Source organism: Lineus longissimus, chromosome 1, assembly GCF_910592395.1.
Source record: "Lineus longissimus chromosome 1, tnLinLong1.2, whole genome shotgun sequence".
Lineage (NCBI taxonomy): Eukaryota > Metazoa > Nemertea > Pilidiophora > Heteronemertea > Lineidae > Lineus > Lineus longissimus.
In genome coordinates this window covers 21,181,359-21,194,003 of record NC_088308.1, presented here as the reverse complement: position 1 = coordinate 21,194,003, position 12,645 = coordinate 21,181,359, and the positions used below count along the sequence as shown (strand labels likewise).

Below are 12,645 nucleotides of genomic sequence, written 5' to 3'. Positions count from 1 at the left end.
GAAAATTGATAACTCAAATAACAGGCTGTCCTCAATGCCACTGAAAGTCGTCATTTAAATTTGATTGTCGTTTTTACAGTTGCCTACCTCTTTTTGTGTTGATGATGACCCCAAATGTAGGTACAGTGTTGACCACTACTAAGAGTTGATCCCTTGACGTATCAACATCAGTCACAGAGATATCGCTGATGGTCAACTGTCGTTTGCCCGCTTCATCAACCTAAAGATATAAACAACACAGTCTACCCAGCCTTTGTTTCAAACTCTTAGTCTTGTTGTCCTGAACATGTTTTAACATGAAGACCTTCAAGACAACTATATCAGGTTTATTCTCAATCATCCATGCCTTCAACCAAGGACTCCCGACAAGTGTTTCATTCATGTAGGGCAAGCAGCCCGATTGCGTACGTCATTCACTTTTAGCCGATCCACTGCTCTGGGGGACAATCTGCACCAAGTGCGTGTGAGATCAAAACAAAATGAAAATGAAACGAAACAAAACAAAACAAAACGAAACTTGTCTGCCTTCACGTACACAATATGACGTTCATTAGACTGAGGAACTTACTGTTAGTGTATCCCCTGTTGTGACTGTGGGTGGCTGGTTGTTCAGAGGAGTCACAACCACTGAGAACACTTGGTTAGGGAGGAGATTTGCGGCAGGGTCGGTAACGTTGAGGTAGAGGATGTCTGTGAGAGTCTGACTACCAATCTCTTGCTCTGCTTCATACCTGGGGTAAAAGTTTCAACATTGATTATGATGTAAAAGCAATATGTTTTCAAGATTGTCACGGTTGCAACGAGAAATTATCTTCACTTCCTTCAGGTCACTAAACAGTGTGGCCAATTATAAATGTATTTAATGATTGACACAAATCACAAAATTTCCACTTGCCTAAGGTAGCCACTATTAATATTTGCCTGAGTGAAAACATCCCCCGCCTCCAAGAATGTCAGTCTATCCCGGTAGCTGAGTCGACCATGGACAGGACTTTTTCCTAGCCGAATCTGTATCTGGCTATCGGGAGCATCTGTATCACCGAACGCCAAGTGCTCTCTCCCTATCACTGCAAAGCCACCTATAATGAGAACAGATTAAGGGTTATTGCTGCCCATGTTGCTGGTCAGCTTTGAGAACTCTAGGTAATAGTCGAAGTGAGACATATAAGGTGACCCTACATTGACCCTATACCGATGGGCCAAAATGGACATGGCCGAAATGACCATGACCTTTTTTTAGGAAATGGCAGTGAAATGTCAAGTCACTCCTGCAGGTCTTCAAGGACACTCACCTTCTGGCAATGTAACAGACATAGAAGCCTCTGGCAGGATGAATGGAGCAGCCTCATCCACCTGAAGCACTTCGACAGTGACTGTCAACGGAACATTGTGCTGGCCGTCGGTGATGATGACTGTGAACGAGTCTTGGTCAATGCCTGTCTTACTCGAGTGTTCATAGAAGAAGGCGTCTTTCAGGACCTCTTCGTAGGTGAATGCATCATCTTTAAAACAAAATACCACATAGACAAATGGTTGAAATTGATTGTTTATAGTGAGAGAACTCAAATAATTGCCTCAAGAGCAGCTGAGTTACATGCATCATGCAAGTTTAAACTGGTCGCTGTTTAAGCTGCATCCATAGACTTTGCTAGTGCAGTTTTTCCGGCTGTTCCTTGTTTGCTTTTGACCTTGTGACAAACCACACAGACAATTAACCTTTGTTTGGCTAATGTGGCGCTCTCACATGTGAACTTTTCCTCTTGTTCATGTCACATTTGAATGGGAATAAGAATGACCAAAGTACCATTCTCACCTTTTCTCAACTCTGCCTGCATACCATCAATCAGCTTGAGAAGGAAGCCGTGACTTGGAGGAATTTGCAACGAGAACATGATATGGTCCACGCTGGTGTCAGGATCCGAGACTTTCAAGGCACTTGTGATTGGCACGGTGGAACGCTGGGGGACTTCGAGGACTGGAGCTGGGTTGGCGGGGATTGGAGGGCGGTTATCGACGGGTTCGATCGTGATGGTAAATGTCTGTTCTGGGAGGGATTCACCTGTTTCTCCATCAATCACTGAAATTAAATTCAACATATGAGTAAATTTTACGACAAGGCCATTTTGAGGACAATTCATAGCCTAATTGAATACCTAGAAAAACTTTTAAAACTTTCTAAGTAGAAATGTGCAACTACCAAGTAACTCATGCTATTCAGAACATTCTAGTGTTCCAAGGGAATCGATTAAACCTCACCTGTTACAGGAGTGCAAGTAAAACAGCTATCCCATATCATTTAGCACAGCTTAGATAGATGAAATACATGGAGAAAGTCATGGTCACTATTTACAACAATTTTACTGACCAGTACTCCAAAAAGTTTTGGGTATTTGACTGATATTGTTGAAAATAGGGAAAGTAACCCAATAAACCAGTTACAGAAACATAACACCACCACCGACCACTGAAAGAAGTGGCATTTGTTAAAACTGGTGAACCTGGAAAAGGTTTACAAGAAATCCGGGTTTGCTGATACCGCAATACAAATAACGATATGATAACTTGTTTTTTGCAAAGAAAGTCCCCCATCCGACTTGGGATCATGGGATATGGGGCCAATGTCACAGTGATACTCGTATTTTCAGCTGGCCTAGTAGGGCAGTATTTAGTTTCTCCAGAAAGTTTCTTGATAAGGCTGGGGAATGAATGTAAAGTGCTTGAGACAGTCACAGTTCAATGTAAAGCGCTACAACTACTTACGCTTATATTAACTTATTCAATTGGGGGAAAATAGTGATTTCCAGTACCAACTTTAGGGAGGAGCTAAAATACATCCCTCGGGGTTTAACTATAGGATCAGGAATCTACTGTAGACATGAGGGGAAAATCGTACCTTATCTAGGTGGGTAGGGGGTTGCAACCACCACAGATTCTCATCAAGCTTTGTTGACATCTGCCTTTTAATGATGTTATCAGCAATAATGGTTTTAAAATGAGACACATGATTTGGATAGAAATATAGATACTATAACTACATGTTTATAGTATCAACAGCACACTACAAACACATCACTTTGTTTTGTCTAGATCTTGCAGAGAATAAGTAAGAATATCTGATCATACAATGTAGCTTTTTGAACCTGGCCTCACATTGAGCCCTATTCCATATAAGTATTGGAATGGCTATGAAAACTGCTGTGCAACTCAGTCAGGCAATGTTCAGTGGCGATGGCAACAATGACATTAAAGCGAACTGGAACCGCCAAGCCAGTTCGTATGATCTCGTTTTCATTTCCCGCGTATCGGGTGATCAGAGCGAGGCATGAATGAACCATGGCGCCTAGCTGTCAATCATTCAGTGACGTCACTACTATGGAATTTACTACGAAAATTCATGAATGAAAGATCGCATGACTCACGTGATTCTCACATGATTCTCAATAATAACAAATTGAACTGCGCATGCTCGGGCACTGGGGGCGGAGCTACAAATCTGAACTCGACTTTCTCGGGCGGTGAAAGTCGAAAAGTTGAATAAATCGCTCGGCGGTTCCAGTTCGCTTTAAATATATTCAAAAGATATCATTAGAATGGTGGTGTTACATAATGTGCTGTTGATATGATGTACGTGAATGGTACCTACGCTGATAAACTGAAGAAAACAGATAGCAAACCATCAGTATCTTGAGCATGCAGGGACAAGTCCCTAATTGAAGTTTTCATAAAAGGGAACTTTGCACACTCTTTACAATTCCCCCTGATTTTCGCGGACCCGAGTCAGTATCAAAGGGAGGACAATCAAGGGGTCCCAAGTCATATATTATGTAATTCCGCACTGAATAGAACACTACCAAGAATGAATTCTTGGCACTAGCTAATCACGCATTCACCAAATCTAGCATGCACACAAGCAACAAGGACAAACACCCAACACTGAAACAAAATATGGATTAATGGACTTATTTTGATTGTTATAAAAACTAAAACCCACAAATTCACTGCCGAACCTTTCAAAGACCTTCCCACATTGTTTTTAACAACCTCAACACTCACCGACAAACTTAAATGACACCTTCTTCTGCACAGGACCAATTTCCTTTTGAGGCGGTCGGTAAATTATTTTATTTTTGTTGATATCATCTTGTGAGAATCTGTAGACTGCCGTAAACGGTGTGTCAATGTGTTCGATTGTTCCGTCGTCGTGGCCAAGAGGTTCCAGAATATTGTAGCGTAGCTCTTCATCGGTTGTGTCATGGTCCATGAAGGCAAGATCCGAGTTGGTGATGGGCACAAGCTGATTCTCCAAAACCTGTGAAATAAAGTATAATATATGCTGTTGAATTTTAGAGAAGGAATTGGAGAGGTTAAAATAAAAGGGTTGCCATTTCCCGGCTGACGAGCCCAGACTATCTGGTTTGATATCAGAGTTTTCCTGTCCTAGCCTACTAGGGCTAAGGAGGCCAGTCTCCCCCAGGGAGTTAATCACTGACAGTGTAGACTCCTTTTAACTCAATATACTGCTGCAGAAACTGGTGTGTCAGGCCACAGCAGGTACTTATTACAATTACTTATATTACAATCATTATATGTGTGGAAGAAGTGCAACTTACAGTCATTGCAAGATTGATTCCTGGAGCCAGAGTAGGGATGGATGGAGTAGCATCCCTCTGAGGTTTGTTGTTGATGAAGATGCTGAATGTCTGATCACGCAAAACATTAGGAGGGTCATAGTTGTCAGATATCTGTGGAAGAAAAAAGTAAGAAATTATCAGTAAACTGATGGCAGGAGAGATCCAATGGAATGTGCTCATCCAACAAGGTAGAGTCTGTTGATAACATCATGGATTTACACATTCATTGAATGCAATGCTTGTAGCAAAAGAAACAGAGTCCTATTATCTCCCGGCTTACATTATACAGCCTCAGATGGAAACAGTATTTCTCCTGACAGTATCCAATAAGATCGACTTTATCTTTTTAATAAAGTTCTTTCCAAATTCAGAAAATCACCTCAAATGTAAACGAGTCCTCTTTGTCTTGTCCACCATTATGTTGATACCAGATGTGGCCTTCCTGAATGTTACCCTGTCGAAATCTGGGCATCGGTGCCGACATCGTCCCATCTCCTTCATCCTTCCAACCACGCAGGACCTGACCACTTGGCTTACGTACAACCATCAAGATCAGACCATGTAGTGGATTATTACGAGAGGGTGTGAGAGTAATGACTAGTTCTGCATCGGGCCTCGTCTTCGACCGTGCCCAGAGGTCTGCGGGTAGAATCTTCTTCCGCTGCCTAATATCCAAATTCAAAGCGTTATTATTCACGAGGACAGGTGTTTTACTCTCCTTTGCTTCGATCTGGACCATGACTGGTATCGTAAGAGTCTGCCATCCGTCGTGAGCCTGGAAAACGACGATGTCTGTCTTTGTTTTGTCGCCTCCGTGGACGTATTTCAGCTGTCCTAATTTGAGATCCATCGTTCGGAAGGATTTGATGTCATGGTCTGCATTCTGGATCTTACCGTACTTTGGCCCTGAAGAGTGAAAGAAAGAAATGTGTATGAGTAGCTGATATTATCCTCAGTAAGAGTGGAGCACTTGACAGGTCAAGCAACGTTGCCCACATGAAGTCAAACAAATTCAGTCATGACGTCTAATGTAAATGATCGCAAATGACTTCATGACATCATGTTGGAGAAAATAATCACAGATTTTAGCCAAGGTCCAACACATACATATAATAGACACTATTTGTTTAATACTTAAAGTGAAAGGAGGATATAAGAAATCTTACTACAAGCACTCACCACTCAATATTCTGATCTTTATAAATTCATCAGCATCTAATGATAAACCCGTATCTGATGAGATTACACTACTCTCTCCTTGTGTGACGTATAATATGTCGTTCTTCACTAAGTGGATTGTCATGTTGGCTAAAGGAGAGTTGGGCAATACCTTCCCTCCTGGGTCGATGTGATCTGATGTGAAAGAAAAGGATAATATTACACAAAAAGTCTAACAGGATCCATTTTCATTGTTTTCAAACATTGAACCATGGCCAAGCCCTCTGAAGAAATTATGATTGAAAATTGCAACTAATCGGAAGTGCATCACTTTACCTGAATAGCACTGATGGCAGCAGTCCGCAGCATCAGAATTGGCAGTGTTTTTGGCACAGACTAAACATGGCTTGGCATAGCAGACAATATCCCCCATGTGACATTCACAGATCTGACATGGGGTGGGCATCCAACTCGTGCCATTCTGAAAAAGAATTTATAAAACGTTGTTGTTTTTTTCACAAGTAACAATGATGATATAAGGAGATGACTTTAATGTTTGGTCTTGGTGACAGTGACGGTAGCGACTAGGAGGAACCCATCTCAAACCAATAGATTTACAACGAAAAACATTAGATTTAATGTAAGATTTAACCTGACTTACCTGGTAAGTTTGAGCACCATCAATACACACAGGAACTGGAATACAAACAGGGCAACAACTCCCTGGGAAAATCTTCTCAACTTGACCCTGCAATTGAAATGATTCAAACTCATGTAAAGAACACACCCTGGTTTTTGAAAATGATGTTCATCTGAAAGAAGCGCTAGTTCAGTGATAACAGCTCTTACAAGATGCGTAATGGTTGGAAGAGACAAATTCAAAAATATGATGAAAGTTTGGGGTTCCGCCATGGGTTACGAAACAGATGAATACACAGATGACGAGAATGATGCCCAGTATTCAGAAATCAGAATTAACTACCATGAACAACATAAAGCTTGCTATGTCGAGTCATTTTTGAACTTACCTTTGTACAAACGACCCTATCACACACCGCTGTGTAACAATTGGTACTGCCTTCAGTACACTGGCAGTATCCACAGCGCGATGTGTTCCATGCATCACCGCTGTAGTGGATTTCACCACCGTGGACACAGACAGCTGCAAAGGAAAGATTCTAAATAAGAACTGGGACAAAACACGTCATCATAGAGTAAGATAAGTGAGGATGCAAGATTTCCATGACTGGGTTGAACAAATCGAAAATAATCAAACATGTCAAACCCAAGTGGATACTATGCAGCAATGCAAATTGTTTTTTGACAGCTTTCATGTTTTGTATATCTTGGAAGAACCCAAGCGATAATGATTGCGACATAAGAACAAGGTGCAATGAATTATACATTTAAAACGATAGTACATTTCAACTAATGTATCTAGAATCAACACGCCTTACCTTTGATTCCCACACATCTTGGACAACACTCCCCAGATGAAATGGTCTCCTGCTCTCCATCCCCGCAGCTGACTGCCTCACACCTCCTGGTGGAGCACTTCACCTGGCCACCCTGACACATGCAGGTGCGGCATGGACTCTCTTGCCACTGCTCATGGTCCTTAAACCAGAAGCAAAATTTGTTGAGGGTTGACCGCAATTTAGGCTAGAACTTGAATTATCCTAAAGCAATTAGAACTCCTCTAAGATGAAGTGAATGCCAATTTTAAGTTGTACTTGTAATCCTTTTAGAATGGATCTCTTAATATTCTAATTTGGGTCAAAGTTCCTGGCTTACGACACTTGATATTTTCATAGATACTGAGACTTACAGCATAGTGCATTCCATCAACCACGCACTCCTGTTGGCGGCATCTCGGGCAGCACTCTCCATGGAGAGGGTACTCGACCAATCCCTGAAAATAAGAAGTAATGATTACTGACAGAGTTAGGCAAGAACTGCTGACAATAAAGCTCCGATTGCTTTCAAGGCTCCTAGTCACAAACTATGGTCTAGAATAGATAGATGGTCAAATAAGATCATACTCATCAAACCGGGAGTAGATGTTATAGTAATTAAAACATGGTGACAGGCACAACACGAGCTTCAGATGAATCAAAGTTGACAGCTTACCAAAGGACAGTCTGTTGGCGGGCACTCCTCGGTGTAGCAGTCCACATGTCCGTTACGACAGCGACACTTGACACATGGCATGACGTCCCACTGAGATCCATCTAAGTGTTCCATGCCTTCATGCTGGCAAGTATCTGGAAACAAACCAAATTAACCCAAGTTATGTTAATAAGAGACTGAAGAAAGCTAAGAACGAACACATGACTAGAAGTAACTCCACAAATATTCAATGACGGAATGGGTCTGTGAATCACCCAGAGCCATTACTTCTCTGACAACTCGACAAACATGACAAAGGTAAAATGAAAGAAGTACTTACGGCCAACAGCAATGCACTGCGGACAACACTGGTTTGGTGACTTTTGTAGGAGTGAACCATCAGGGCAGATCAACTGGGGACAGTCGTCAAGTTTGCATGTCACAACGCTGTTCACGCAAACACATGTTTGACAGGGCTTTGGATGCCACTTGGTGTTGTGCTGCAAAAAAGAGTGCTTGCTTTTAAATTCAATTGATTTTCAACTTTTGTTGCTTCCAAATTCAATGAATCGTTTTTGGAGACATGTCGTAGAAAAAGAACAGCACGCAATACTCACCGATATGACCTGACCCGCGTCCGAGCATGATCGTCCTCCCTTTGAACATTCTGGGCAGCATTTGTTCGGTGGTATCCTCATATGTTCACCCTGAGAAGACAAGCACTCAAACATGTTAAAGGATTGCGCCTTTCAGAAGCACATCACCTCAACCTTCCCCGAGCTGTTTCTTCAAAGTTTAAACTTCTGTGATGGCACCCGGTGTCATCCGAGGCAATGGGATGCCAGTTCAGTTATTTTGTACTCAATAGAATTACCGTTACTTAAATGAAACCATCAAAAAGTAGCTGCCGCACTCAAATACAATGCTTATACTCAAATGACCTGACATTGCAAGCTCAACGGTTTGAGCAGGGTTGACTATGGAAAAGCACTTTAGAAGTGCTGAACTTTAACTTTAACTGTCCAGTTCAAAAGTTGCTTTTGCTAGTCCTATTCAATCCTATTCATACTTACCGAAGCAAAGTCACAGTTCTGCACGCTGCATTGGATCTGTTGACAGACAGTGACTGGGCTCTGGCATGAACATACGGAACAGGGGTCAGGCTTCCACAAGGTCTTATTCTGAAACGATAGAGACGGTGAAAATGAGACTGAACAACCAAAACCTATATTACTTGAATTCAACACACCAGATGCTTCCATTACCTCCTATCAAAAAGTCATCTAGGCAAGAAAAGTGTGACCAATGTAGAGTATGTTTTTACAAGACGTATCAAGTTCACAATGCAGCCCCCATTAGAAATTAAAGTATAAACATTAATTTTTTTGTAACTGGGTTTATAGTGTCGGTAGTCAGAAGAGATTGTATCATAATTCTATCATACATTGTATATACTCAGTTTGTTCTTCAACATAATTGAATATGATTTTGATGGACCATAGAGGAAATGGAATCAGACTCATAAGCTTATCAGAAAACAATGCCAAGCACATGTAATGTAAGTCTAAATGATTCCAAAAAGAATATACTCTAATTTTTTTGGTCTAGAAAGTGTTTTAGGCTGTCAAACACACTGCATGCACTCAAACGACATCACCAGTGCAATTGTTTTGCATTACAAGCAGACCTATTTGTCATATTTATCATGAAGTTTTTAGGCTTGACCTACCAAATATCGAATGAAGTAGTGGTATTACTGAAGTATTTAGGGAAAAATGGTGTCTGTCGGAAGTCAATTGCATGATTATGACACTCTGTCAGCTAATCAATCGGTGATTATGCGTGCCATTTGTATTTTTTTATAGAGGAGCGATAACAGGCGCTATTAAATATATAGCCTACATTAATTGTCTCACATAGCCATTCATGTTTTAGTTTTATCAAGCCGAAAGCAGATCAAAGGTTATCAATGTAGAACACTCTTGTCTCAAATCAAATATGATGTCTCCACTGCAAGCCCAAAGGTGATAACTGACAACACCTTTCAAACAAATAAATTTCACTCCTTGAACCGTTATCTGCTAATTAGTTCTGTAAGAGAGGACACTACTTGAAAGATGATATGTCAATTGTGACTGGCGCTGTATGCAATTTTCGGAGCATTTCTGATACGCCCCCCCCCCAAAAAAAAATTACACCGCCACAAACAGTTTCTGAGTGCTACAGCCTCTAACGCCATTTTTGAATGTATCTTTTATGATCAAGGCCAATACCTTTGACCCCAATCGATTATAATGCAGTTGATGCTCTGTTAAACATAACCTTTTTTCCAGTTAATTGCCTATTATTGGGCAATTATTGCATTGTTCAAATGCTGAATGAATACAAATGCATCAATGATTTATATCATGGTAAACAGCAGCAGAGCAACTAAAGCATATATCACCAAAGCTATGACAGTTACTTTATTAAAGGGACTACACTGCAGCACATGTGGCCTCAAAACCATGGTGGCGCCACTGCACACCAATCACATTTTCAAAGTACTCTACAAACATGACAAAAGAGTGCATTGAAGATCTGAAACTTCCATCCCCTTAATAGAGCCATGATAAGCATAATTTCAAAGGGACATTGTCCATTAAAGCACCTGGTAACGTATATTATGGCTTATCAGAATCAGTCTGCATAAAACTGAATTGAAGATTTCTGTCCCAAAGTTAGATTTTCTTGTTGTATCTCACTGCCTCATGATGTTGTCTCTTGCTGTGGAGAAATACTTCATTGTTGGGTGATACAGAAGTTTTCTATCTCTGACTGAGATAAATTGGTGCTGCATACAGGTTTTATTTCATGGTAATAATTTGTCTTCATTGAAGACCTTGATGTTGCAGTGCATCCCCATTGATCCCTCCACATTTAGGGTAGACCTAGGCTTGTAAACATCCAACCTGATTCGATTAGTTTACATATACTTCTGAATTAAATCGTTTCGAGTTAATTACAACCTTGACTGCATTCTTTACTTCCCAGATCCCCCTGGATCCCCCTCCTGTCTGCGAAGGCTCATTCAGACAGGCTATCAAAACACCCAACAAACTGATTTGTGTAATTTGTAACCATCAACATGAAAATGATTGCAATTACCTGGAGGAAACCCATAATGATCAGTCCCTGACTACTTTCCTACATCGATACGAAAATATAGCAGATCAAAATTCAATTTTGAACGTTGTTTGGTCTGGTAATACTCCGATCAATCTGTGTTTTTGAAGGTATGCTTTGGAAGTGGTTGGTGAAGTTCTCTATGTTCTCACTTAAATTATAAATCCTGCCCAACAAGATGATCAGCTATGGGTAGCTCTCACCCAGGGTGGGAGATCTCAGGTGTACATGTATATAACCGAACCTCCATCGCAAATAGGAAGTAACAACACTCCTTCGAGGGTTCGGCAGGTTCTTAAGAGTGGGTTAAACATTCAGGCAATAGCAAAATAGGCAGCATGAATGTTCTTTGGTCATTAAGACCATTTAAAGCTTCAAGGGCCTACTTCAATCTAATTAGCCATAAAATGCAAAGGAAAGAATAGGCAGCTTGACTTAAACAATTTAATGATTTGCCTGCATGGGGTGTACCATTCAGGCGAGGAGCTAATATGATTTGGACATAACGAGAAAGTCAATTCATTACCAACAGAAACCTCCTACTACTTCAAATGCTTGTAACCCCCAGGCGGTACAAATTTTCTTTGAAAGGGAATTACGCAAACACTTTCCTAGTGTTAATTAGTCACAGGCCCTTCCCATCCCTAAATCTGCCAGAAAAGAAGCCCATACTTCTAAGAAGAACCCTAAAACTCTGGCTCAATTGTTGCGATTTAGGATTTTGGGTTGTTGATAAAGTTGCCATAGCTTAGCCCTTTAGCAGTATCAACCTAGGCAACCCTGGCCAGGGAAGCAACATTGACTGCAAATGCCAACGCTGGTGACTAGCACTTCCTGAGAAAGGGGGTCCATTTTTCTACTGCCCCGCATTTTCCACTTACTTTGGAATGCACGAGTATGGGCCTCCTCATGTTTTTGTCCCTAACTGTTGGCTGCCAAAGACAAACCATCACCCCATCACAAACATTTTGGCAGTGCATTGATTCTTAGTTGAGAAATAATTCTGATATTGCAGGACCATTTCTATATTCAACGGCAGACCAGTATCTTTTACCATTAGTTCACAATCCAGAAACATCAAATTATCGGAACAAAAACTAACATTAAACACAACTCCTAAAGATACCTTCTATCTGAACTGGACCATGGGATATTTGGGTATGAAAAATTGCCATGATTACTGACGATTAGAGACATTCCTAGATACACAATAATAACAGCAATTATGATATGATTCTGTGCCAATTAGACTTGTAGTGCATCCTTAATTGTATGAGTTATGACCCTGATAGCCTTCAAAACAATGGGCATCATTGATGGAGCACATCTTGTCTACTAGAACATGACTTCTAAAGCAAGCCGCAAATAAGCAATTCTTGTCATGGTGACCTCTAATCACAATCGCACGCGACAAAACTCTTGTCATCAAACCCAGAAAATATGCGTCAACGCTGCCTCATCAATAAAGTGATCAAATCTAATTTATCGTGGCTGAATTTGTCTAAAATTTACGCAACTACAGAAATACTCCCAGTGATTCATGCTGCCTTTGCCTATCACATAATGACAATAGATTTCAAAC

General features: G+C 40.9%; 1 protein-coding gene across 1 annotated transcript in view; it reads right to left on the bottom strand.

Annotated features, from left to right (window-relative positions):
- Window positions 1-12,645, bottom strand: part of LOC135486596 (extracellular matrix organizing protein FRAS1-like) — a 42,597-nt gene that overhangs the window by 16,002 nt on the left and 13,950 nt on the right. Inside the window, exons 4-21 of the mRNA XM_064769564.1 lie at window positions 8,972-9,079; window positions 8,516-8,605; window positions 8,239-8,398; window positions 7,920-8,053; window positions 7,618-7,701; window positions 7,247-7,406; window positions 6,818-6,951; window positions 6,451-6,537; window positions 6,126-6,270; window positions 5,811-5,984; window positions 5,011-5,537; window positions 4,611-4,742; window positions 4,054-4,309; window positions 1,814-2,077; window positions 1,293-1,502; window positions 896-1,079; window positions 569-731; window positions 88-220 (exon numbers count right to left, since the gene is read on the bottom strand). Of these exons, the coding sequence (XP_064625634.1) occupies window positions 88-220; window positions 569-731; window positions 896-1,079; window positions 1,293-1,502; window positions 1,814-2,077; window positions 4,054-4,309; window positions 4,611-4,742; window positions 5,011-5,537; window positions 5,811-5,984; window positions 6,126-6,270; window positions 6,451-6,537; window positions 6,818-6,951; window positions 7,247-7,406; window positions 7,618-7,701; window positions 7,920-8,053; window positions 8,239-8,398; window positions 8,516-8,605; window positions 8,972-9,079 (3,145 nt within the window). The remainder of the gene's footprint in view (window positions 1-87; window positions 221-568; window positions 732-895; window positions 1,080-1,292; window positions 1,503-1,813; window positions 2,078-4,053; window positions 4,310-4,610; window positions 4,743-5,010; window positions 5,538-5,810; window positions 5,985-6,125; window positions 6,271-6,450; window positions 6,538-6,817; window positions 6,952-7,246; window positions 7,407-7,617; window positions 7,702-7,919; window positions 8,054-8,238; window positions 8,399-8,515; window positions 8,606-8,971; window positions 9,080-12,645) is intronic.